The 26699-nt window shown below is 36.8% G+C and overlaps 1 protein-coding gene across 1 annotated transcript in view; it reads right to left on the bottom strand.

Moving 5' to 3' along the window:
- The window catches only part of capn9 (calpain 9), a 42556-nt gene that overhangs the window by 1779 nt on the left and 14078 nt on the right, over positions 1-26699 (bottom strand). The window contains exons 8-18 of the mRNA XM_061915485.1: positions 21911-21988; positions 21687-21847; positions 21469-21626; positions 17790-17998; positions 17678-17714; positions 14577-14657; positions 14424-14481; positions 11862-11926; positions 7643-7711; positions 7475-7553; positions 5920-6036 (exon numbers count right to left, since the gene is read on the bottom strand). Coding sequence (XP_061771469.1) covers positions 5920-6036; positions 7475-7553; positions 7643-7711; positions 11862-11926; positions 14424-14481; positions 14577-14657; positions 17678-17714; positions 17790-17998; positions 21469-21626; positions 21687-21847; positions 21911-21988 — 1112 coding nt within the window. The remainder of the gene's footprint in view (positions 1-5919; positions 6037-7474; positions 7554-7642; positions 7712-11861; positions 11927-14423; positions 14482-14576; positions 14658-17677; positions 17715-17789; positions 17999-21468; positions 21627-21686; positions 21848-21910; positions 21989-26699) is intronic.

Genomic DNA, 26699 nt, shown 5'->3' on the forward strand with positions numbered 1-26699 from the left:
TTTGCCTCTGAGCTGTAATTTGACCCCCTTAAAATGCTTCAAAACTCACCAAACTGGACACACACATCAGGACTGGCGAAAATTGCGATCTAAAAAACAATAAAAAAACAACAACCCAAAACTCAAAATTGCACTCTAGCGACCCCTAGGAAGAAAACACAGACAAAACTGCTTGTAACTTCCGGTACGAATGTCGTAGAGACATAAAAAAAAAACCTCTATGTAGGTCCCACTTAGAACTACATTTCATTCATTGACATCTTTCAGCAAAAATCAACAGGAAGTTGGCAAAAAACCCTTCAAAACAAAAGTTTCCTAAAAAATGTCATTTTTGTCTCTTTGAGCTGTAATTTGACCCCCTTAAAATGCTTCAAAACTCACCAAACTGGACAAACACATCAGGACTGGCGAAAATTGCGATTTAATAACAAATAAAACCCCCAAAACTCCAAATTGCACTCTAGCGCCCCCTAGGAATAAAACACTGACAAAACTGCTCTTGGGAACAAAACACAGACAAAACTGCATGTAACTTCCGGTACGAATGTCGTAGAGACATAAAACAAAAACTTCTATGCAGGTCCCACTGAGACCTATATTTCATTCATTGACATCCTTCAGCAAAAATCAACAGGAAGTTGGCAAAAACCCCTTCAAAACAAAGGTTTCCTAAAAAATGTCATTTTTGCCTCTTTGAGCTGTAATTTGACCCCCTTAAAATGCTTCAAAACTCACCAAACTGGACAAACACATCAGGACTGGCGAAAATTGCGATTTAATAACAAATAAAAACCCCAAAACTCCAAATTGCACTCTAGCGCCCCCTAGGAATAAAACACTGACAAAACTGCTCTTGGGAACAAAACACAGACAAAACTGCATGTAACTTCCGGTACGAATGTCGTAGAGACATAAAACAAAAACTTCTATGCAGGTCCCACTTAGACCTATATTTCATTCATTGACATCCTTCAGCAAAAATCAACAGGAAGTTGGCAAAAACCCCTTCAAAACAAAGGTTTCCTAAAAAATGTCATTTTTGCCTCTTTGAGCTGTAATTTGACCCCCTTAAAATGTAACAAAACTCACCAAACTGGACACACACATCAGTACTGGGGAAAAATGCGATCTGATAAAAAAACAAAAAAAAAAAACAACCCAAAACTCAAAATTGCGCTCTAGCGCCCCCTAGGAATAAAACGCTGACAAAACTGCTGTTGGGAAGAAAACACAGACAAAACTGCTTGTAACTTCCGGTACGAATGTCGTAGAGACATAAAACAAAAACCTCTATGTAGGTCCTACTTAGACCTATATTTCATTCATTGACATCCTTCAGCAAAAATCAACAGGAAGTTGGCAAAAACCCCTTCAAAACAAAAGTTTACTAAAAAAATGTAATTTTTGCCTCTTTGAGCTGTAATTTGACCCCCTTAAAACACTTCCAAACTCACCAAACTGGACACACACATCAGGACTGGCAAAAATTGCGATCTAATAAAAAATAAAAACCCCAAAACTCAAAATTGCGCTCTAGCGTCCCCTAGGAATAAAACACTGACAAAACTGCTCCTGGGAAGAAAACACGGACAAAACTGCTTGTAACTTCCGGTAGGAATGTCGTAGAGACATAAAACTAAAACCTCTATGTAGGTCCCACTTAGACCTACATTTCATTCATTGACATCCTTCAGCAAAAATCAACAGAAAGTTGGCAAAAACCCCTTCAAAACAAAGGTTTCCTAAAAAATGTCATTTTTGCCTCTTTGAGCTGTAATTTGACCCCCTTAAAATGTAACAAAACTCACCAAACTGGACACACACATCAGGACTGGGGAAGAATGTGATCTGATAAAAAAACAAAAAAAAACAACCCAAAACTCAAAATTGCGCTCTAGCGCCCCCTAGGAATAAAACGCTGACAAAACTGCTGTTGGGAAGAAAACAGACAAAACTGCTTGTAACTTCCGGTACGAATGTCGTAGAGACATAAAACAAAAACTTCTATGCAGGTCCCACTTAGACCTACATTTCATTCATTGACATCCTTCAGCAAAAATCAACAGGAAGTTGGCAAAAACCCCTTCAAAACAAAAGTTTACTAAAAAAATGTAATTTTTGCCTCTTTGAGCTGTAATTTGACCCCCTTAAAATGCTTCCAAACTCACCAAACTGGACACACACATCAGGACTGGCAAAAATTGCGATCTAATAAAAAATAAAAACCCCAAAACTCAAAATTGCGCTCTAGCGTCCCCTAGGAATAAAACACTGACAAAACTGCTCCTGGGAAGAAAACACGGACAAAACTGCTTGTAACTTCCGGTAGGAATGTCGTAGAGACATAAAACAAAAACCTCTATGTAGGTCCCACTTAGACCTACATTTCATTCATTGACATCCTTCAGCAAAAATCAACAGGAAGTTGGCAAAAACCCCTTCAAAACAAAAGTTTCCTAAAAAATGTCATTTTTGCCTCTTTGAGCTGTAATTTGACCCCCTTAAAATGCTTCAAAACTCACCAAACTGGACACACACATCAGGACTGGCGAAAATTGCGATCTTATAAAAAATAAAACCCCAAAACTCAAAATTGCGCTCTAGCGCCTCCTAGGAATAAAACACTGACAAAACTGCTCTTGTCTTGGGAAGAAAACACAGACAAAACTGCTTGTAACTTCCGGTAGGAATGTCGTAGAGACATAAAACAAAAACCTCTATGTAGGTCCCACTTAGACCTACAATTCATTAATTGACATCCTTCAGCAAAAATTAACAGGAAGTTGGCAAAAAACCCTTCAAAACAAAGGTTTCCTAAAAAATGTCATTTTTGCCTCTTTGAGCTGTAATTTGACCCCCTTAAAATGTTTCAAAACTCACCAAACTTGGCACACACATCAGGACTGGCGAAAAATGCGATCTGATAAAAAAAAAACAAAAAAAAACCCAAAACTCAAAATTGCGCTCTAGCGCCCCCTAGGAATAAAACACTGACAAAACTGCTTGTAACTTCCGGTACGAATGTCGTGGAGACATAAAACTAAAACTTCTATGTAGGTCCCACTTAGACCTACATTTCATTCATTGACATCCTTCAGCAAAAATCAACAGAAAGTTGGCAAAAACCCCTTCAAAACAAAGGTTTCCTAAAAAATGTCATTTTTGCCTCTTTGAGCTGTAATTTGACCCCCTTAAAATGTAACAAAACTCACCAAACTGGACACACACATCAGGACTGGGGAAGAATGTGATCTGATAAAAAAACAAAAAAAAACAACCCAAAACTCAAAATTGCGCTCTAGCGCCCCCTAGGAATAAAACGCTGACAAAACTGCTGTTGGGAAGAAAACAGACAAAACTGCTTGTAACTTCCGGTACGAATGTCGTAGAGACATAAAACAAAAACTTCTATGCAGGTCCCACTTAGACCTACATTTCATTCATTGACATCCTTCAGCAAAAATCAACAGGAAGTTGGCAAAAACCCCTTCAAAACAAAAGTTTACTAAAAAAATGTAATTTTTGCCTCTTTGAGCTGTAATTTGACCCCCTTAAAATGCTTCCAAACTCACCAAACTGGACACACACATCAGGACTGGCAAAAATTGCGATCTAATAAAAAATAAAAACCCCAAAACTCAAAATTGCGCTCTAGCGTCCCCTAGGAATAAAACACTGACAAAACTGCTCCTGGGAAGAAAACACGGACAAAACTGCTTGTAACTTCCGGTAGGAATGTCGTAGAGACATAAAACAAAAACCTCTATGTAGGTCCCACTTAGACCTACATTTCATTCATTGACATCCTTCAGCAAAAATCAACAGGAAGTTGGCAAAAACCCCTTCAAAACAAAAGTTTCCTAAAAAATGTCATTTTTGCCTCTTTGAGCTGTAATTTGACCCCCTTAAAATGCTTCAAAACTCACCAAACTGGACACACACATCAGGACTGGCGAAAATTGCGATCTTATAAAAAATAAAACCCCAAAACTCAAAATTGCGCTCTAGCGCCTCCTAGGAATAAAACACTGACAAAACTGCTCTTGTCTTGGGAAGAAAACACAGACAAAACTGCTTGTAACTTCCGGTAGGAATGTCGTAGAGACATAAAACAAAAACCTCTATGTAGGTCCCACTTAGACCTACAATTCATTAATTGACATCCTTCAGCAAAAATTAACAGGAAGTTGGCAAAAAACCCTTCAAAACAAAGGTTTCCTAAAAAATGTCATTTTTGCCTCTTTGAGCTGTAATTTGACCCCCTTAAAATGTTTCAAAACTCACCAAACTTGGCACACACATCAGGACTGGCGAAAAATGCGATCTGATAAAAAAAAAACAAAAAAAAACCCAAAACTCAAAATTGCGCTCTAGCGCCCCCTAGGAATAAAACACTGACAAAACTGCTTGTAACTTCCGGTACGAATGTCGTGGAGACATAAAACTAAAACTTCTATGTAGGTCCCACTTAGACCTACATTTCATTCATTGACATCCTTTAGCAAAAATCAACAGGAAGTTGGCAAAAACCCCTTCAAAACAAAAGTTTCCTAAAAAATGTCATTTTTGCCTCTTTGAGCTGTAATTTGACCCCCTTAAAATGTAACAAAACTCACCAAACTGGACACACACATCAGGACTGGCGAAAACTGTGATTTAAAAAAAAAAAAAAAAAAAAAAAAACGAAACTCAAAATTGCGCTCTAGCGCCCCCTAGGAATAAAACACTGACAAAACTGCTGTTGGGAAGAAAACACAGACAAAACTGCTTGTAACTTCCGGTAGGAATGTCGTAGAGACATAAAACAAAAACCTCTATGTAGGTCCTACTTAGACCTACATTTCATTCATTGACATCCTTTAGTGGCCCTGCGACTAGGTGGCGACTTGTCCAGGGTGTACCCTGCCTTCCGCCCGATTGTAGCTGAGATAGGCGCCAGCGCCCCCCGTGACCCCAAAAGGGAATAAGCGGTAGAAAATGGATGGATATCCTTTAGCAAAAATCAACAGGAAGTTGGCAAAAACCCCTTCAAAGCAAAAGTTTCCTAAAAAATGTCATTTTTGCCTCTTTGAGCTGTAATTTGACCCCCTTAAAATGCTTCAAAACTCACCAAACTGGACACACACATCAGTACTGGGGAAAAATGCGATCTGACTAAAAAAAAAAACAAAAAAAAAAACCAAAACTCAAAATTGCGCTCTAGCGCCCCCTAGGAATAAAACACTGACAAAACTGCTCTTGGGAAGAAAACACAGACAAAACTGCTTGTAACTTCCGGTACGAATGTCGTCGAGACATGAAACAAAAACCTCTATGTAGGTCTGACTTAGACCTACATTTTATTAATTGACATCCTTCAGCAAAAATCATCAGGAAGTTGGCAATTACCCCTTCAAAACAAAAGTTTGGTAAAAACCAGTCACCTTTTTTCAAACATTATCTCCTCTGAGCGCGTTTGTTGTGTCGGCTTCAAACTACCTCAGGAAAGAAATTGAACCCTTCTGAGTTTTTCTAACTGCTCCGGTTTTGATTTTACGAGCCTTCAAAGGACTGCTGCCCTCCCAAGATGGCCGCTTAAAAGCAGGAAGCTCCAGCGTGACCACACCATGCAGAGAAGGTAGGTACTGTGCAGGTAAAGATAGGTTGACTGGGTGAAAGAAGGAGGCCCCAGTTTGACACCAGGATACAGAGAAGGTAGGTAATGTGCAGGTAAAGATATGTTGTCTGGGTGATGGCAGGAAGCACCAGCGTGTATGGGTGACAGAAAGAAGCACCAGTGTGACCCCAGGATGCAGGGAAGGTAGGTAATGTGCAGCTAAAGATATGTTGAATGGGTAAAGGCAGGAAACACCAGCAAAAGTCGGTCCCGTCCATCGCTGCTTGCAGCTTTAATCTTATTTCATTTTTGTGTCTACATACGGAACATGTTCTCCAGGCGCACGATGCAGTTCAGGTAGTCGTCAAAGTCGATGGTGTACTTCTCGTCGGCGAATCTCAAGGCCAGCAGCTGCAGGAGCTGATTGTTCAGCTGCATCCCTGAACGTGCACAGACGGTTTTCTTCAGGGTTCAGGAATACAAACACTGCCTTGCTTTATGGTTACATAATCTATAATATGGTATACTATGGTATGGTGTATATCATATACTGTATATAATATTGGTATGGTATAGGACAGGGGTCACCAACCTTTTTGAAAGCAAAAGCTACTTTTGGCAACTGATTAATGCCAAGGGCTACCAGTTTGATACACACTTCAATAAATTGCCAGAAATAGCCAATTTGCTCAATTGACCTTTAATAAATAAATCTATATATATTTAAAAAAAAAGGGTATTTCTTTGTCATTCCGTCGTACATTTTTTTTCCTTTTACGGCAGGTTTTTTGTAGAGAATAAATGATGAAAAAAACACTTGAACGGTTTAAGAGGAGAAAACAGGAAAAAAAAGAAAATTACATTTTGAAACAGTTTATCTTCAATTTCGACTCTTTAAAATTCAAAATTCAACCGAAAAAAATGGAGAAAAACTAGCTAATTCGAATCTTTCTGAAAAAAATTAAAAAAAATAATTTATGGAACATCATTAGTAATTTTTCCTGAGTAAGATTAATTTTAGAATTTTGATGACATGTTTTAAATAGGTTAAAATCCAATCTGCACTTTGTTAGAATATATAACAAATTGGACCAAGCTATATTTCTAACAAAGACAAATCATTATTTCTTCTAGATTTTCCAGAGCTAAAATTTTAAAAGAAATGTAAAAGACTTTGAAATAAGATTTAAATTTTCTAGATTTGCCAGAATATTTTTTTTGAATTTTAATCATAATAAATTTGAAGAAATGTTTCACAAATATTCTTTGTTGAAAAAACAGAAGCTAAAATGAAGAATTAAATTAAAATGTATTTATTATTATTTACAATAAAAAAAATTAATTTACTTGAACATTTATTTAAATTGTCAGGAAAGAGGAGGAAGGAATTTAAAATATGTTTAAAAATCCTAAAATCATTTTTAATGTTGTATTTTTTCTCTAAAATTGTCTTTCTGAAAGTTTTAAGAAGCAAAGTAAAATAAATAAATGAATTTATTTAAACCAGTGAAGACCAAATCTTTAAAATATTTTCTTGGATTTTCTAATTCTATTTGAGTTTTGTCTCTCTCAGAATCAAAAATGTGGAGCAAAGCGAGACCAGCTTGCTAGTAAATAAATACAATTAAAAAAATAGAGGCAGCTCACTGGTAAGTGCTGCTATTCGAGCTATTTTTAGAACAGGCCAGCGGGCGACTCATCTGGTCCTTACGGGCGACCTGCTGTTGGTGACCCCTGCTGTATATAATATGCTACGGTATGGTATGGTATGGTGTAAACAATATGGTATACTATAAGCCTCCTTGTGTTTTGGTCCTAACATGTACTTGTCTTGACCCTCGGGGGCCCCCTAGTGGTGGTTATGCTGCATTGTGTTACCTGCAGCTTTGAGGGCGCTGCGGAGCTCGTAGGAGGACATGGCTCCTGAGCGGTCGCTGTCGAAGGACAAGAACAGCATCTGGGGACAACAACACACCTTCATCATCATCAACGACAACAATAATAATAATAATAATAATAACAATAATAGATCAGAAGAAGACGTACGATCCACTTCTTCAGCTTTTCCCAGAACACTTTGAACTCTTGGAACTCCATCTTGCCCGTGTTGTCCACCTTGTTGTCTTGTCAAAGGTGCAAAAGCTGAAGAAGCTGGCGGACGGCAACGTGGAGGACATGTGGCACGTTGTTATCACTACTTATTATCACATAACTTATTATCACTGGTTATTATCAGATAAGTTATTATCAATAGTTGTTATAGTTATCAGAGAAGTTATTATCACTAGTTATTATCACAAGTTATTATCATCAGAGAAAGTATTATCACTACTTATCACAAATTATCAATAGTTATCACAATTTATTATCAGAGAAGTTATTATCAATAGTTATTATCACATGTTATTATCAGAGAAGTTATCACTAGTTATCATTAGTTATTATCACACTAGTTACTATTAGATAAGTTATCAGATAAGTTATAACTAGTTATAATCAGATAAGTTATTATCACAAGTTATTATCAGATAAGTTATTATCAATAGCTATTATCACAAGTTATTATCAGATAAGTTATTATCAATAGTTGTTATAAATAGTTATCAGAAAAGTTATTATCAGTAGTTATTATCACAAGTTATTATCATCAGAGAAGGTATTATCACTACTTATCACAAATTATCAATAGTTATCACAATTTATTATCAGATAAGTTATTAGAGAAGTTATTAGAGAAGTTATTATCACAAGTTATTATCAATAGTTGTTATAAATAGTTATCCGAGAAGTTATTATCACTAGTTATTATCATCAGAGAAGGTATTATCACTACTTATCACAAATTATCAATAGTTATCACAATTTATTATCAGGTAAGTTATTAAAGAAGTTATTATCAGAGAAGTTATTAACACACTAGTTATTATTAGATACGTTATCAGATAAGTTATCACTAGTTATAATCTGATAATTTCTTATCACAAGTTATTAGATAAGTTTTTATCAATATTTTTTATAAATAGTTAGAGAAGTTATTATCACAAGTTATTATCAGAGAAGTTATTATCACTAATTATTAGTCATCACACTAGTTATTATCACAAGTTATCACAAATTATCATTAGTTATTATCACACTAGTTACTATTAGATACGTTATCAGATAAGTTATCACTAGTTATAATCAGATGAGTTATCATCACAAGTTATCATTAGATAAGTTTTTATAAATAGAGAAGTTATTATCACAAGTTATTATCAGAGAAGTTATTATCACTAATTATTAGTCATCACACTAGTTATTATCACAAGTTATCACAAATTATCATTAGTTATTATCACACTAGTTATTATCAGAGAAGTTATTATCATTAGTTATCATTAGTTATTATCACACTAGTTACTATTAGATAATTTATTATCAGATAAGTTATCACTAGTTATAATCAGATAAGTTATTATCACAAGTTATTATTAGATACGTTTTTATCAGTAGTTTTTATAAATAGTTAGAAGTTATCACAAGTTATTATCAGAGAAGTTATTATCACTAATTATCAGTCATCACACTAGTTATCACAAGTTATCACTAATTATCATTAGTTATTATCACAGAAGTTATCACTAGTCATCATTAGTTATTATCACACTAGTTACAATTAGATAAGTTATCAGATAATTTATCGCTAGTTATAATCAGATAAGTTATTATCACAAGTTATTTATTAGATAAGTTTTTATCAATAGTTGTTATAAATAGAGAAGTTATTATCAGAGAAGTTATTATCACTAATTATCATTAGTCATCACACTAGTTGTTATCACAAGTTATCATTAATTATCATTAGTTATTATCACACTAGTTATCACAGAAGTTATCATCACTAGTTGTCATTAGTTATTATCACACTAGTTACTATTAGATAAGTTATTATCAGATAATTTATCGCTAGTTATAATCAGATAAGTTATTATCGCAAGTTATTATCAGATACATTATGATCACTAGTTATGAGATAAGTTACTTTTAAGTAGTTATTTGCACTAGTTATTAGATAAGTAATTATCACTAGTTACTACTAGATAAGTTAACAGAAAAGTTTTCAGTAGTTATAATCAGATAAGTTATTATCACTAGCTTTTATTAGATATATTATTATCACTAGTTATTATCCATCCATCCATCCATTTTTTACCGCTTATTCCCTTTCGGGGTCGCGGGGGGGGTAGTTATTATCAGATCAATTATAATCACTAGCTATATTTAGATGGGTTATTATCAGATAAGTGATCACAAGTTATTATCACTAGTTGTTATCACTAATTATTTTTACATACATTATTATTAAAAAGTTATCAGTTATCACACTAGTTTTCACTAGTTACTATTAGATAAGTTATGATCACAAGTTATTATTAGATACGTTATGGTCACTAGTTATAATCAGATAAGTTATAAGTAGTTATTAACAATAATTATTAGATAAGTTAATATCACTAGTTACTACTACATAAGTTATTAACAGATAAGTTATCACTAGATATAATCAGATACGTTATTAGATACGTTATGATCACTAGTTATGATCAAAAAAGTTATCAGTAGTTATTAGCACTAGTTTCTAAAATATACGGTATTACCACTAGTGATAATTAGATAAATTATCACTAGTTATACTCAGATAAATTATTATCACTAGCTTTTATTAGATATATTATTATCACTAGTTATTATCAGATAAATTATCATTGGATGGCTATTATTGGATGATTTATTATCACTTGTTATTAAGTTATCACAGGTTATTATCACTAGTTAAAACTAATTATTATTACAGATATATTAAATGATCAGATAAGTTATTACCTATGTTATCAGATAAGTTATTATCACTAGTTATCCTTAGTTATCATCACACTAGTTCATATCACTAGTTACTATTATATCAGGTATTAGCACTAGTTATAATCAGATAAGATATTTTCGCAAGTTATTAGATACGTTATGATCTCTAGTTATAATCAAATAAGTTATTATCAGTAGTTATTAGATAAGTTATTATCACTAATTACTACTGGATATGTTATTAACAGATATGTTACTCTAACTAGTTATAATCAGATAAGTTATTATCACTAGTTAAAATTATATAAGTTATTATCACTAGTTTTATTAGATGTATCATGATCACTAGTTATTATCAGATACGTTATTATCACTAGGTATTATTAGATAACGTATCACTTATTATAAGAGAAGTTTTTATCCCAAGTTATTAGAGAAGTTGTTATCACAAGTTATTATCTGAGACGTTATTAGCACTAGTTATCATAAGTTATTATCAGTATTTATCATTAGTTATTATCACAAGTTACAATTAGATATGTTATTATCAGATAGGATATTACTAGTTATAATCAGATCATTTATTATCGCAAGACGGCGTGGCGCAGTGGGAGAGTGGCCGTGCGCAACCCGAGGGTCCCTGGTTCAAATCCCACCTAGTACCAACTTGGTCACGTCCGTTGTGTCCTGAGCAAGACACTTCACCCTTGCTCCTGATGGGTCCTGGTTGGCGCCTTGCATGGCAGCTCCCTCCATCAGTGTGTGAATGTGTGTGTGAATGGGTAAATGTGGAAGTAATGTCAAAGCGCTTTGAGTACCTTGAAGGTAGAAAAGCGCTATACAAGTACAACCCATTTATCATTTATTTATTTAAGTTATTATTAGATATGTTATGATCACTAGTTATAATGAGATGAGTTATTTTCCCACAAATTATTATCAGTAGTTATTAGCAGTAGTTATTAGACAAGTTATTATCACTAGTTACTACTAGATAAGTTATCACTAGATATAATTATATAACTTATCACTAGTTTTATTATATTTACTATTATCACTAGTTATTATTAGATTAGTTTTCACAAGTTATTATCAAAAGTTGTTATCACTAGTAATCACTAATTATTATTACATAAGTTATTATCAGATAGGTATTATCACAATACGTTATCACTAGTTATTACATAAGTTACTCACTAGTTATTATCGTATGTTATTATCTCTAGTAATCATCAATAGTTATCATATAATTTATTACCAAATAAGCCATTATCAGAAGTTATCATCACTAGTTATTACCAGATAAGCTATTATTAGATATTATCCTCACTAGTTATTACCAGATAAGCTATTATTAGACGTTATCATCACTAGTTATTATGACAAGTTATAGCAGATGTCAACATGGCGGGGAGGATACATCCAGCAGGTTGATGATGTTGTGACACGTGTGGATGCTCAGCCCATCAAACTTGATCTCTTTTCCTGATCACCAAACACAAACCAGAAATTCATTAATAGATGAGTTAGTCCAGTTACTATCACAGGTTATTATCTTTAGTTATTATCAGACAAGTTATTATCATTAATTATCATCACTAGTTTTCCGACTAGTATTATCATTAGTTATCACAAGATATTATTACAAGTTATTACCAGACACGTTACTATCAAGGTATCAAGATAATCTATTATCTCAAGATATTATTACTAGTTATCACCAGTTGTGAGACAAATTTTTAATACAAGATATTAGCAGTAATTATTATCACAAGTTATTATACATGTTCCTATCAATAGTTATTGTCAGACAAGCTATAATCAGGCAAGGTATTATCAGACTAGTGTTTATCAGACTAGTTATCAGTTAAGTAATTTTCACAATATTTAACAATTTATTACCAGAAAAGTTACTATAAATAATTATTACAAGTTATTATCAGTGGTTATTCTTACAAGTTATTATACCTGTTATCATCTCTAATTATTATCAGACAAGTCATAAGTTATTATCAGACAAGTTATTATACTTGTTTTTACCATTAGTTATTATCAGACAAGTTATTGTCACTAATTAGACAATTTATTACAAATCTAATTATTATCAGACTAGTTATTATCAGTTAAGTAATTATCAAGATAATAACTAGTCTAATAACTTATATTATCTTGCGATAATTACTTAACTGATAACTAGTCTGATAATTAGTGTTAATAACTTGTCTGATAACTTATTTTATCAGTTAAGTAATTATCACAATATATAATAAGTTATTGTCAGACTAGTAATTATCACTAATTATCATCAGACTAATTATCAGTTTAGTAATTAACACAATATAAAATAAGTTATCAGACTAGTTATTATCTTGCGACAATTACTTAACTGATAGTAACTAGCCTGATAATAATTAGTATTGACTTGTCTGATCATTAGTGATAACTTGTCTGATATGTTATTTTATCAGTTAAGTAATTATCACAAGATATAATAAGTTATTATCAGACTAGTTATTATCAGTTAAGTAATTATCACAAGATATAATAAGTTATTATCAGACTAGTTATTATCAGTTAAGTAATATCACAGAATAATAACTAGTCTGATAATAACTTATTTTATCTTGCGATAATTAAATAACTTATTTTATCTTGCGATAATTAATTAACTGATAACTAGTCTGATAATAATTTGTTATAATAACTTGTCTGATAATATAACTAGTGATAACTTTTCTGATGATAATTAGTGATATTAACTTATTTGATCAGTTAAGTAATTATCACAATATATAATTGCAAGTTATTATCACTAATTGTTATCAGACATATCAGAATAGTTGTAGTTAAGTAATTGTTGCAAGATCAAATAAGTTATAATCTTGCGACTATTAACTGATAATAACTAGTCTGATAATAATTGGTAATATAACATAATATATATATAACATATATAGTAATATAATTATATATAATAATAATAATTATATATTCTGGTAATTAGTTAACTGATAATTAGTTTGATATAATTTTTTATATCCTGTGATAATTACTGATAAAATAAGTTAGACAAGTTATCACTTGTTATTATCAGACAAGTTATTATCACTAATTATTATCAGACAAGTTATCACTAATTATCATCAGACAGGTTATTATCAGTAATAATTATCTGAATATTTTTAGTTAAGTAATTATTGCAAAATAAAATAAGATATAATCTTGTGAGAATTACTTAGCTGATAACTAGTCTGATAATAATTAGTGATAATAAGTTATTATCAGACAAGTTATCACTAATTATTATTGGAGAAGTAATTATCACTCATTATTATCAGACAAGTTATCACTAATTATCTTCAGACAGGTTATTATCAGTAATTATTATCAGAATAGTCATAGTTAAGTAATTATTGCAAGATAAAATAAGTGATAATCTTGGGATAATTACTTAACTGATAATAACTAGTCTGATAATAATTAGTGATAAGTTATTATCAAACAAGTTATCAGTCATTATCATCAGACAAGTTATTATCACTAATTATTATCAGACAAGTTATCACTAATTATCATCAGACAGGTTATTATCAAAATAGTCATAGTTAAGTAATAATTGCAAGATAAAATAAGTTATAATCTTGCTATAATTACTTAACTGAAAAAGATTAGCAATAATAATTTGTCTGATCATAATGAGTGATAATAAATTGTCTTATAATAACTTGTTATTTTATCAGTTAAGTAATTATCACAAGATATAAGTTATTATCAGACTATTTATTATCAGTTAAGTAATTATCAGAAGAAATAATAGCAAGTTAGACTATTTATCACTTATTATTAGACAAGTTATTACCAGTTAAGTAATCATCACAAGGTATAATAAGTTATTATCAGACTAGTTATTATCAGTTAAGTAATCATCAGAAGATAAAATAAGTTCTTATGAGAGGAGTGACAGCAAGGATGGTCAGCCTACGTGTGCTGAGGACGCCGTTGAGGATCTGCTGAAGCTCCTTGACAGAGATGGCCTGGTCCTGGAGGAGAGACAAACATCAACAGTGGACCAGTGCTCAGAAGGTCCATGGAGGACTCGCCCTTCCCCAAATGATAGGTCCAAGGGGGGACTCACCCTTCCAGCCACGTCCTCAAAAAGCTTCCTGAGGCTTTTCTCCTCGTCCGTCTCGTCCTCGGGGGAGCTGGGCGGGGGCGGCTGTGGGGGGGGAGGCAAACACCAAGGTACTACTTCAAACTTGGGAAAACATGCACCTTTTTCCCCCAAACATAAGCTTTTGGGAAACACCTACTGCCTTTTTATTTTTGTGGAATTTTGTTCAAAGAGCGCGATCAAAATATTTCAGTTCAAAACATTAAAGAATAGATTTACAAGAAATAAAACCCACAACAAACGGGCATGATTATTGCAGCAATAAAGAACAGAGAGGTGCAATAGACGACTTGTTTGTTTTATAATGTAGATGCTCAGTATTCTGAGGGTTCCTGAATGCAACCTTGCTGGCAGTAATCATCATTGTTGCGTAATGAGGAAGTGCTGTTGTGGCCAAATTACGCCCGCGTCCTGAAGGGGCCCCCATGCCCGACTAAACCCGATGTCCCCCATGCCCGACTAAACCCGATGTCCCCCATGCCCGACTAAACCCGGTGTCTCCCACGCCCGACCAAACCCGATGTCTCCTCCGCCCGACCAAACCCGATGTCTCCCCATGCCCGACTAAACCCGATGTCTCCCATGCCCGACCAAACCCGATGTCTCCCATGCCCGACCAAACCCGATGTCTCCCCCGCCCAACTAAACCCAATGTCTCTCACGCCCGACTAAACCCGATGTCTCCCAAGCCCGACTAAACCCGATGTCTCTCATGCCCGACTAAACCTGATGTCTCCCACGCCCGACCAAACCCGATGTCTCCCACGCCCGACTAAACCCGATGTCTGCCACGCCCGACCAAACCCGATGTCTCCCCCCGCCCGACTAAACCCAATGTGCCCCATCGCCGACTAAACCCGATGTCTGCCACGCCCGACCAAACCCGATGTCAGCCATCACCGACTAAACAAGATGTTTCCCCATCCCCGACTAAACCCGATGTCTCTCATGCCCGACTAAACCCGATGTCCCCCATGCCCGACTAAACCCGATGTCCCCCATGCCCGACTAAAACCGATGTCCCCCATGCCCGACTAAACCCGATGTCCCCCATGCCCGACTAAACCCAATGTCTTCCATGCCCGAATAAAACCTGATGTCGCTAACCCATAATCAAGCACCGAATCCGGCACTTTTATAGCAACAACCGAACCCCGCCGGATTTTATTAATTCCCGTAAAGTCCAACGGCGCCATGTTTCAGTCCCAGATGTATATCTAGAATATATCTAAAACATAGCTAGAACATTACTACAACATATCTAGAATATATTTGGGACATATCTCGAACACTTGTAGAACATATCTGGGACATTTATAGAACATATCTGGGACATTTATAGAATATGGAAGATTTCTGGAACATATCTAAAACATATCTGGAACACATCTGTAACAAATCTACAATATATCTGGGCCATATCTAGAATATATCTACAACATAGCCAGAACATATCTAGAGTATATTTGGGCCGTATATAGAACATTTCTGGAATATATCTTGAATATATCTAAAACATAGCTAGAACATATCTAGAACATATTTAGAATATATTTGGGACGTATCGCTAACACTTCTGGAACATATCTCGAACATATGTGGGACAATTATAGAACATATCTAGACATATCTGGAACATATTTAAACACATATCTAAAATTTTCTGGAACACATCTGTAACATATCTACAATATATTTGGGATATATGTAGAACATTTCTGGAACATACCTAAAATATATCTGGAACATACTTAGAATATATCTGGAACATACCTAGAATATATCTGGGACATATATAGAAAATATCTGGGTAATTGATAGAACATATCTAAAACATATTTGAAACACATCTGTAACATATCCAGAATATATCTGGGACATATCTACAATATATATATATATAGAACATATCTGTAACATATCTACAATATATCTGGGACATATCTACAACATATCTGGACTATATCTAGAACACATCTGTAACATAGCTAGAAAATATCTGGGACTTATCTAGAACATTTCTGGAACATATCTAGAATATATCTAGAACATATCTGAAAATACCTTGAATTTAACGAACATATCTAAAATATATCTGGAACACATCTAGAACATATTTAGGACATAGCTGGAATTTCTCTAGAACACAACTTTAACATATGTAGAATATATCTGGGTCATTTCTAGAACATTTCTGGAACATATCTAAAACATACCTGGAACATATCTGGGACATGTCTGGAACATATCTAGAACATTAGTGGAAATACCTAGAATATAACTGGAACATATCTGAAACATACACCTGGAAGATATCTAGAATATATCTGGGACATATGTAGAACATGTCTGGAACATATCTGGACCATATATAAAACACATCTGGAACATATCTAGAACATATCTAGAATATATCTGGGACATATCTAGAACATATCTAAAATGTATCTGGAAAATACCTAGAAAATAACTGGACCATATCTAAAACATGTCCAGAACATATTTAGATCATATCTGTAACATATCTAAAATATATCTGAGACCTATCTAGAACAATTCTGGAACATATCTGGAAAATACCTCAAATATAACGGGAACACATCTAAAATATATCTGGAACACATCTGTAACATATCTAGAATATATCTGGGACATATCTAGAACATATCTGGAACATGTTTGAAACATATCTGGAACATATCTACAATACATCTTAAATATCTAGAACATATCTAAAACATATCTGGAACTCATCTGGAACATATCTAAAATATACTTGGGACATATCTAGAACATGTCTGGAAAATTCCTAGAATATATCTGGGACATATCTAGAACATACTGTACCTAGAACATGTCTGGGACATATCTGGAATATATCTAGAAAACCCCTTATTTGCGTTCATCTCCTAAGTCTCCCCCTTTGAAAAACTAGTGTTTCTAAATGTAATGGAGGGACCTTGAACGCACCACAGTTACGGTCAATAAGAAAGAAAAGTGAAACTTTGAGGACAGAAACAAAGCCTCCAACTCGACAAACGCTCCTGATGGGAGGACCTACTCACCTCAGGCAGGTCTGCGTCCACCTCGCTCCCCATCTCCCTGAGGGACAGGGTCACATGACAGGTCACATGACTTCACGCCCTGACGACACAGCCCAAGGCGGCCTTTACTCACAGAGCTGACACCCTCTTCTCGGAGTAGATGCGCACCAGGAAGTCGGCCTCGTGGTGAGGCTGGAAGGTGGTGGGCACCAGCAGGTACTTGCCGGGTGGCAGGGTGAAGCGCTCAGACACCTCGCGCAGGTTGATGTAGGTCCTGCTGCGGGCCTTGGACGCGTGCGTGCGGAAGAAATCTTTCCCCTGATGATCCATGTTGTTTGGGGCCTGGAGAGACCATACCTTTGTTACGGACTGGATCTTTAAAGGCCTACTAAAAGCCACTACTAGCAACCACGCAGTCTGATAGTTTATATATCAATGATGAAATATTAACATTGCAACACATGCAAATACGGCCTTTTTACTTGACTAAATTGCAATTTTAAATTTCGCGCGAAGTATCCTGTTGAAAACTTCAGTATGACGACGTCTCGGATTGTAGCGGACATTTTTTTCCAGCCTGATCCCAGCTATTAATAGTCTGCTTTAATCGCATAATTACACAGTATTCTAGACATCTGTGTTGCTGAATCTTTTGCAATTTGTTCAATTAATATTGGAGACGTCAAAGAAGAACGATGTAGTTGGGAAGCGGTGTATAGCGGCAGTCTTTAGCAACACAAACACAGCCGGTGTTTCCTTGTTTACATTCCCGAAGGTGAAGCATTACTATGGAACAGAGATGTCAAGCGAACTAGTTCCCGACCACATGTCAACCGGCAGGTTTAGGTGAGAAAATTGTGGTAATAAGTCGGCTCTTACCGTAGACATGAGCGGAGCTTGCGTCCTCCTGCAGCAGTCAGAGGCAGCTGCGTGGCTACCCTCAGAGTGAAGTGAATTATATTTATATAGCGCTTTTCTCTAGTGACTCAAAGCGCTTTACATAGTGAAACCCAATATCTAAGTTACATTTAAACCAGTGTGGGTGGCGCTGGGAGCACGTGGGTAAAGTGTCTTGCCCAAGGACACAACGGCAGTGACTAGGATGGCGGAAGCGGGAATCGAACCTGCAACCCTCAAGTTGCTGGCACGGCCACTCTACCAACCGAGCATTACCGCCCCACACGGAGGGTCACCACACCCGTGGCCACACCCCTCCGACTTTCAGGTACGACAGTATAATCTCACTACAACACTAGTAACACAATAAGCAGATAAGGGATTTTCCAGAATTATCCTAGTAAATGTGTCTAATAACATCTGAATCGCTCCCATTGCTCTGTCTTTTTTTATTTCCTAGTCCTTCACTCTAACTTTCCTCATCCACGAATCTTTCATCATCGCTCAAATTAATGGGAAAAACGTTGCTTTCTCGGTCCGGATCGCTCTCGCTGCTGGTGGCCATGATTGTAAACAATGTTCAGATGTGAGGAGCTCCACAACCCGTGACGTCACGCGCACATCGTCTGCTACTTACGGTACAGGCAAGGCTTTTTTATTAGCAACCAAAAGTTGCGAACTTTATAGTCGATGTTCTCTACTAAATCCTTTCAGCGAAAATATAGCAATATCGCGAAATGATCAAGTATGACACATAGAATGGACCTGCTATCCCCGTTTGAATACAAAAATCTCATTTCAGCAGGCCTTTAATCATCCACTCATTCATCTTTCATGTACAAACCCCAAAAGCAGTGAAGTTGTCACGATGTGTAAATGGTACATAAAAACAGAATTTGCAAATCCTTTTCAACTTATATTCAATTGAATAAACTGCAAAGACAAGATATTTAACGTTCAAACTGGTAAACGTTGTTACTTTTATGCAAATATTAGCTCATTTGGAATTTGATACCTGCAACATGTTTCAAAAAAGCTGGCACAAGTGGCAAAAAAGACTGAGGAAGTTGAGGAATGCTCATCAAATACTTATTTGGAACATCCCACAGGTGAACGGGCTAATTGGGAACAGGTGGGTGCCATGATTGGGTATAAAAACAGCTTCCCCAAAAAATGCTCGGTCTTTCACAAACAAGGACGGGGCGAGGGTCACCACTTTGTCAACAAATGCCTGAGCAAATTGTTTTAGAACAACATTTTTCAACCAGCTATTGCAAGGAATTTAGGGATTTCACCATCTACAGTCCGTAATATCACCAAAATGTTCAGAGAATCTGGAGAAATCACTGCACGTAAGCAGCAATGCCCGTGACCTTCAATCCCTTAGGCGGCACCGCACCAAAAAGCGACATCAGCGTGTAAAGGATATCACCACATGGGCTCGGGAACACTCCAGAAAACCACTGTCAGCAAATACAGTCGGTCGCTACATCTGTAAGTGCAAGTTAAAACTCTACAATGCAAAGCCAAAGCCATTTATCAACAACACCCAGAAACGCCGCCGGCTTCGCTGGGCCCGAGCTCATCTAAGATGGACTGATGCAAAGTGGAAAAGTGTTCTGTGGTCTGACGAGTCCACATTTCAAGTTGTTTTTGGAAACTGTGGACGTCGTGTAAGAGGAAAAGAACCCTCCGGACTGTAACAGGAGCAAAGTTCAAAAAGCCAGCATGTGTGATGATATGGGGGTGTATTAGTGCCCAAGGAATGAGTAACTTACACATCTGTGAAGGCACCATTAATGTTGAAAGGTACATACAGGTTTTTGGAGCAACATATGTTGCCATCCAAGCAACGTTATCATGGACGCCCCTGCTTATTTCTGCGAGACGATGCCCTGCCACGTGTTACAACAGCGTGGCTTTATAGTGAAAGCGTGCTGGTACTAGACTGGCCTGCCTGTAGTCTTATGAAGCCTAAAATAGCACAACGGAGACCCCGGACTGTTGAAAATCAAGCAAGAATGGGAAAGAATTCCACTTCAAAAATGTGTCTCCTCAGTTCCCAAACCTTTACAGTGTTGTTAAAAGGAAAGGCCATGTGACACACTGGTAAAAATGCCTTTTTTGAAATGTGTAAATGTGTTCCTGCCATTAAATTCTAAGTTCATCATTATTTGCTGACTAATAAAGTTAGGGTTTAGGTCATGTGACCAAGCACTAGTCTGACTAATGAAGTTAAGTTAAGGTCATGTGACCAAGCATCATTATGACTAATGAAGTCAGAGTTAGGTCATGTGACCCAGCATCAGTCTGACTAATGAAGTAAGGTTTAGGTCATGTGACCCGGCATGAGTCTGACTAATGAAGTAAGGTTTAGGTCATGTGACCCGGCATCAGTCTGACTAATGAAGTAAGGTTTAGGTCATGTGACCCAGCACCAGTCTGACTAATGAAGTAAGGTTTAGGTCATGTGACCCGGCATGAGTCTGACTAATGAAGTAAGGTTTAGGTCATGTGACCCGGCATGAGTCTGACTAATGAAGTAAGGTTTAGGTCATGTGACCCGGCATGAGTCTAACGAAGTAAGGTTTAGGTCATGTGACCCGGCATGAGTCTGACTAATGAAGGTTTAGGTCATGTGACCCGGCATCAGACTGACTAATGAAGTAAGGTTTAGGTCATGTGACCCGGCATGAGTCTGACTAATGAAGTAAGGTTTAGGTCATGTGACCCGGCATGAGTCTAACGAAGTAAGGTTTAGGTCATGTGACCCGGCATGAGTCTGACTAATGAAGGTTTAGGTCATGTGACCCGGCATCAGACTGACTAATGAAGTAAGGTTTAGGTCATGTGACCCGGCATGAGTCTGACTAATGAAGTAAGGTTTAGGTCATGTGACCCGGCATGAGTCTGACCTCGTAGACGGCGAAGCCGATGGTCTGCAGGTCCATGCCCTCCTTCCTCAGCCGCCGTCTGTTCTTCTGCATGAGGGCGATGACCACGCTGCACACGTCGTCCTCGTCGTCGGCGTCCCTCAGCTCCATTTTGAACTGAGGGTTGGTCCAGAAGGTGTCTGGGGGGTCACACGGGAGTTGTCAGGGGAAACTGGCGCTTTCACTTCCTGTCTCCTCACCGATGAAGTTCCTGCAGCCGCCGGCGGTGGAGCCTTGGATCCACTGGCCCTCGAACAACTGGGCCTCCCAGTGGCGCTTGGTGTTGTCGGTCAGGGCGTCGGGCGTCATGTTGCAGATCTCCACCTTGTCGAAGCCGGCCTTGAAGTCCTCAAAGTCCATCCTGCGGTGGCACACCATCACGTGACCTTGTAGCCCCCACGAGGCGAGGACTTCTTACACTCACCAGAATTCTCCATCTTCTGTCGAATTCTGCAGGATGCGACTCTTCTCGGCCTTGTCCACGTAGTCCCACTCCTTGGAACTGGAAAACACACACACACGTACTGGTTATCATTTGATTCTGATCAGGACTTGTGGGGGGGACCACCCTTTCTACGGATGGATGATCCTCAGAATACAGCACTACAGCTGTCCTCTGATCACTTAGGCATCTTCAGAATGGATCAGACTATCATTTAAAAAGGTTTTCCTTTAGGGACCTGTTTTTTTGTCCCCATACCGTCAGAGGTCCCCTTTAGGTGACTGTGTAAAAGGAGCGATGTCCCCATTAAGTCAGCATTGCCAGAATACACACACAGGTTATTTAGAACGGGGACTGAGTTTTTGTTCAGGACTTGTGGGGACCACCCTTTCTAGAGGTTGTGGGGGCATCAAAAAAAATTGGTAGAATGTCCACTGCCCAGTTAGCTCATACACGTCTTTAAATCTCTGGATTGATGAAGTAATGTGCTGATCATACTTACTGGGGACCCTTGGGAAAAATAATTAATATGGTTCATGGGGACCACATTTAAATCATTTTGCATAATTCACACAAATTAGTACGTGGCTAGTGAGGACCATTTAAAAGAAAAAAAAAAAAGAAGTTAAATATATTAAAAATCACTTAGGCATCTTCAGAATGGATCTGATTATCATTTAAAAAGGTTTCCCTTGAAACAGGTCCCCATATCGTCAGAGGTCCCCTAAAGGTGACTGTGTAAACAGAGCGATGTCGCCATTAAGTATGCATTGCCACAATACACACACACACACACACACACACACACACACACACACACACACACACACACACACACACACACACACACACAAGTGGTTGTTCAGGACTTGTGGGGACCCCTAAAGGTGACTGTGTAAACAGAGCGATGTCCCCACTAAGTCAGCATTGCCAGAATACACACACAGACACTGGAATGGGGACCAAGTTGTTGTTCAGGACTTGTGGGGACCACCCTTTCTACAGGTTGTGGGGGCATAAAAAAAAAATTGGTAGAATGTCCACTGCCAAGTTAGCTCAAACACGTCTTTAAATCTCTGGATTGATGAAGTAATGTGCTGATCATACTTACTGGGGACTCTGGGGAAAGGGATTCACGGGGACCAAATTTAAATAATTTTGCATAATTCACACAAATTTGTACGTGACTACTGAGGACCATTGAAAAAAACAAAAGTTCAAATTAAATATGACAGGGTGTACCCCGCCTCCCGCCTGAATGCAGCTGAGATAGGCCCCAGCGACCCCCTGTGGCCCCTATAGGGACAAGCGGTAGAAAACGGATGGATGGATGATCCTCAGAATACAGCTCTACAGCTGTCCTCTTATCACTTAGGCATCTTCAGAATAGATCCGACTATCATTTAAAAAAGGTTTCCCTTTAGGGTACCTGTTTTGTGTCCCCATACCGTCAGAGGTCCCCTTAAGGTGACTGAGTAAACAGAGCAATGCCCCCATTATGTCAGCATTGCCAGAACACACACAGGTTATCATTTAGAAAGGGGACCAAGTTTTTGTTCAGGACTTGTGGGGACCACCCTTTCTACAGGTTGTGGGGGCATCAAAAAAAAATTGGTATAATGTCCACTGCCCAGTTAGCTCATACACGTCTTTAAATCTCTAGATTGATGAGGTAATGTGCTGATCATACTTACTGGGGACCCTGGGGAAAGGGATTCACGGGGACCAAATTTAAATAATTTTGCATAATTCACACAAATTTGTACGTGACTACTGAGGACCATTGAAAAAAACAAAAGTTCAAATTAAATATGACAGGGTATACCCCGCCTCCCGCCTGAATGCAGCTGAGATGGGCTCCTGCGACCCCCTGTGGTCCCTATAGGGACAAGCGGTAAAAATTGGATGGATGGATGATCCTCAGAATACAGCACTACAGCTGTCCTCTGATCACTTAGGCATCTTCAGAATGGATCAGACTATCATTTAAAAAGGTTTTCCTTTAGGGACCTGTTTTTTTGTCCCCATACCGTCAGAGGTCCCCTTTAGGTGACTGTGTAAACAGAGCGATGTCCCCATTAAGTCAGCATTGCCAGAATACACACACAGGTTATTTAGAATGGGGACTGAGTTTTTGTTCAGGACTTGTAGGGACCACCCTTTCTACAGGTTGTGGGAGCATCAAAAAAAATTGGTAGAATGTCCACTGCCCAGTTAGCTCATACACGTCTTTAAATCTCTGGATTGATGAAGTAATGTGCTGATCAAACTTACTGGGGACCCTTGGGAAAAATAATTAATATGGTTCATGGGGACCACATTTAAATCATTTTGCATAATTCACACAAATTAGTACGTGGCTAGTGAGGACCATTTAAAAGAAAAAAAAAAAAAAAAAGAAGTTCAAGTTAAATATATTAAAAATCACTTAGGCATCTTCAGAATGGATCCGACTATCATTTAAAAAGGTTTCCCTTGAAGCAGGTCCCCATATCGTCAGAGGTCCCCTAAAGGTGACTGTGTAAACAGAGCGATGTCCCCATTAAGTCAGCATTGCCAGAACACACACACACACACACACACACACACACACACACACACACACACACACACACACACACACACACACACACACACACACACACACACACACACACACACACACACACACACACAGGTTATCATTTAGAATGGGGACTGAGTTTTTGTTCAGGACTTGTGGGGACCACCCTTTCTACAGGTTGTGGGGGCATTAAAAAAAATTGGTAGAATGTTCACTGCCCAGTTAGCTCATAAACGTCTTTAAATCTCTGGATTGATGAGGTAATGTGCTGATCATACTTACTGGGGACCCTGGGGAAAGGGAATTCATATGATTCACGGGACCAAATTTAAATCATTTTGCATAATTCACACAAATTTGTACGTGACTACTGAGGACCATTGAAAAAAAGTAAAGTTCAAATTAAATATGACAGGGTGTACCCCGCCTCCCGCCTGAATGCAGCTGAGATAGGCTCCTGCAACCCCCTGCGGTCCCTATAGGGACAAGCGGTAGAAAATGGATGGATGGATGATCCTCAGAATACAGTACTACAGCTGTCCTCTGATCACTTAGGCATCTTCAGAATGGATCAGACTATCATTTAAAAAGGTTTTCCTTTAGGGACTTGTTTTTTTGTCCCCATACCGTCAGATGTCCCCTTTAGGTGACTGTGTAAACAGAGCGATGTCCCCATTAATTCAGCATTGCCAGAACACACACACACACACACACACACTCTTTTCAACACAAATAAGAGTCCTGGACACAAGAAACACGTGTTGAGAGAAGTTTGAGAGACATAAACCAAAAACTTTGAATAATGTTTACAAACGAGGGCCGTCAAAGTCGATAATCACAATTCACCCTGAGGAGCATATTGGTCACTCGCCCTGCACAAAATTTTTTGATTCCCATCCGAATCACCATTCTTATTTTTTCAGATTCTAAATCGATTAATAATTCTCAAAAATATATTTTCAAAAACATGTTTTTTCAAAATAGTAATCTTTTTTTAATTGTTTTTAAATAAAAATAAATTTAAAAAATGCGTGCAAAAGGAGCTTTTGTGACCCGTGACCTGTTTTGAAAAAGTTTCAACACAACTATCGGGTCAACTATGGAGGTGTTTCGGGCACGTCCGACCGGTAGGAGCCCACGAGGAAGACCTAGGACACGTTGGGAAGACTATGTCTAACGGCTGGCCTGGGAACGCCTCGGGATCCCCCGGGAGGAGCTGGACCAAGTGGCTGGGGAGAGGGAAGTCTGGGCTTCCCTGCTTAGGCTGCTGCCCCCGCGACCCGACTTTGGATAAGTGGAAGAAGATGGACGGATGGAGTAAATCACGACAATCATTTTGAAATGGGAACCAGTTCTGAATCAAATTGTCACCCCTGCAATCGGAGTCAGATCAAATCGTGTTTTCACGATTTAATTAAGTATTTTACAATGTATTAATTTATTACAGGGTTTAATTATTTCGCAATGTATTTATTATTTTCACAATTTAATTACTAAAAAATCTAATTCCACAATTTAATTATTTCACAATTTAATTATTTATTTGACAATTTATTCCCTTATTACATGGTATAATTAATTATTTTGCAATGTATTTATTAATTTCACAATTCAATCATTTAAAAATGTAATTATTTCACAATTTATTTATTTCACAATTTATTCCTTTATTACAGGGTTTAATCATTATCTCGCAATTTATTAATTTCACGATTTAATTATTTGAAAATGTTATCATTTCACAATTTAATTACTTATTTGACAATTTATTCCCTTATTACAGGGTGTAATTAATTAAGTCAATGTATTTATTAATTTCACAATTTAATCATTGAAAATTTTGATTATTTCACAATTTATTTATTTCACAATTTATTCCTTTATTACAGGGTTTAGTTCATTATCTCGCTATTTATTAATTTCACGATTTAATTATTTAAAAATGTTATTTCACAATTAAATTGACAATTTATTCCCTTCTTACAGGGTTTAATTAATTAATTCGCAATGTATTTATTAATTTCACAATTTAATCATTTAAAAATGTAATTATTTCACAATTTATTCCTTTATTACAGGGTTTAATTCATTATCTCGCTATTTATTTATTAATTTCACAATTTAATTATTTAAAAATGTTATCATTTCACAATTAAATTGACAATTTATTCCCTTCTTACAGGGTGTAATTAATTAATTCGCAATGTA

This window comes from Nerophis ophidion, linkage group LG01 (assembly GCF_033978795.1).
Source record: "Nerophis ophidion isolate RoL-2023_Sa linkage group LG01, RoL_Noph_v1.0, whole genome shotgun sequence".
Taxonomy (NCBI): domain Eukaryota; kingdom Metazoa; phylum Chordata; class Actinopteri; order Syngnathiformes; family Syngnathidae; genus Nerophis; species Nerophis ophidion.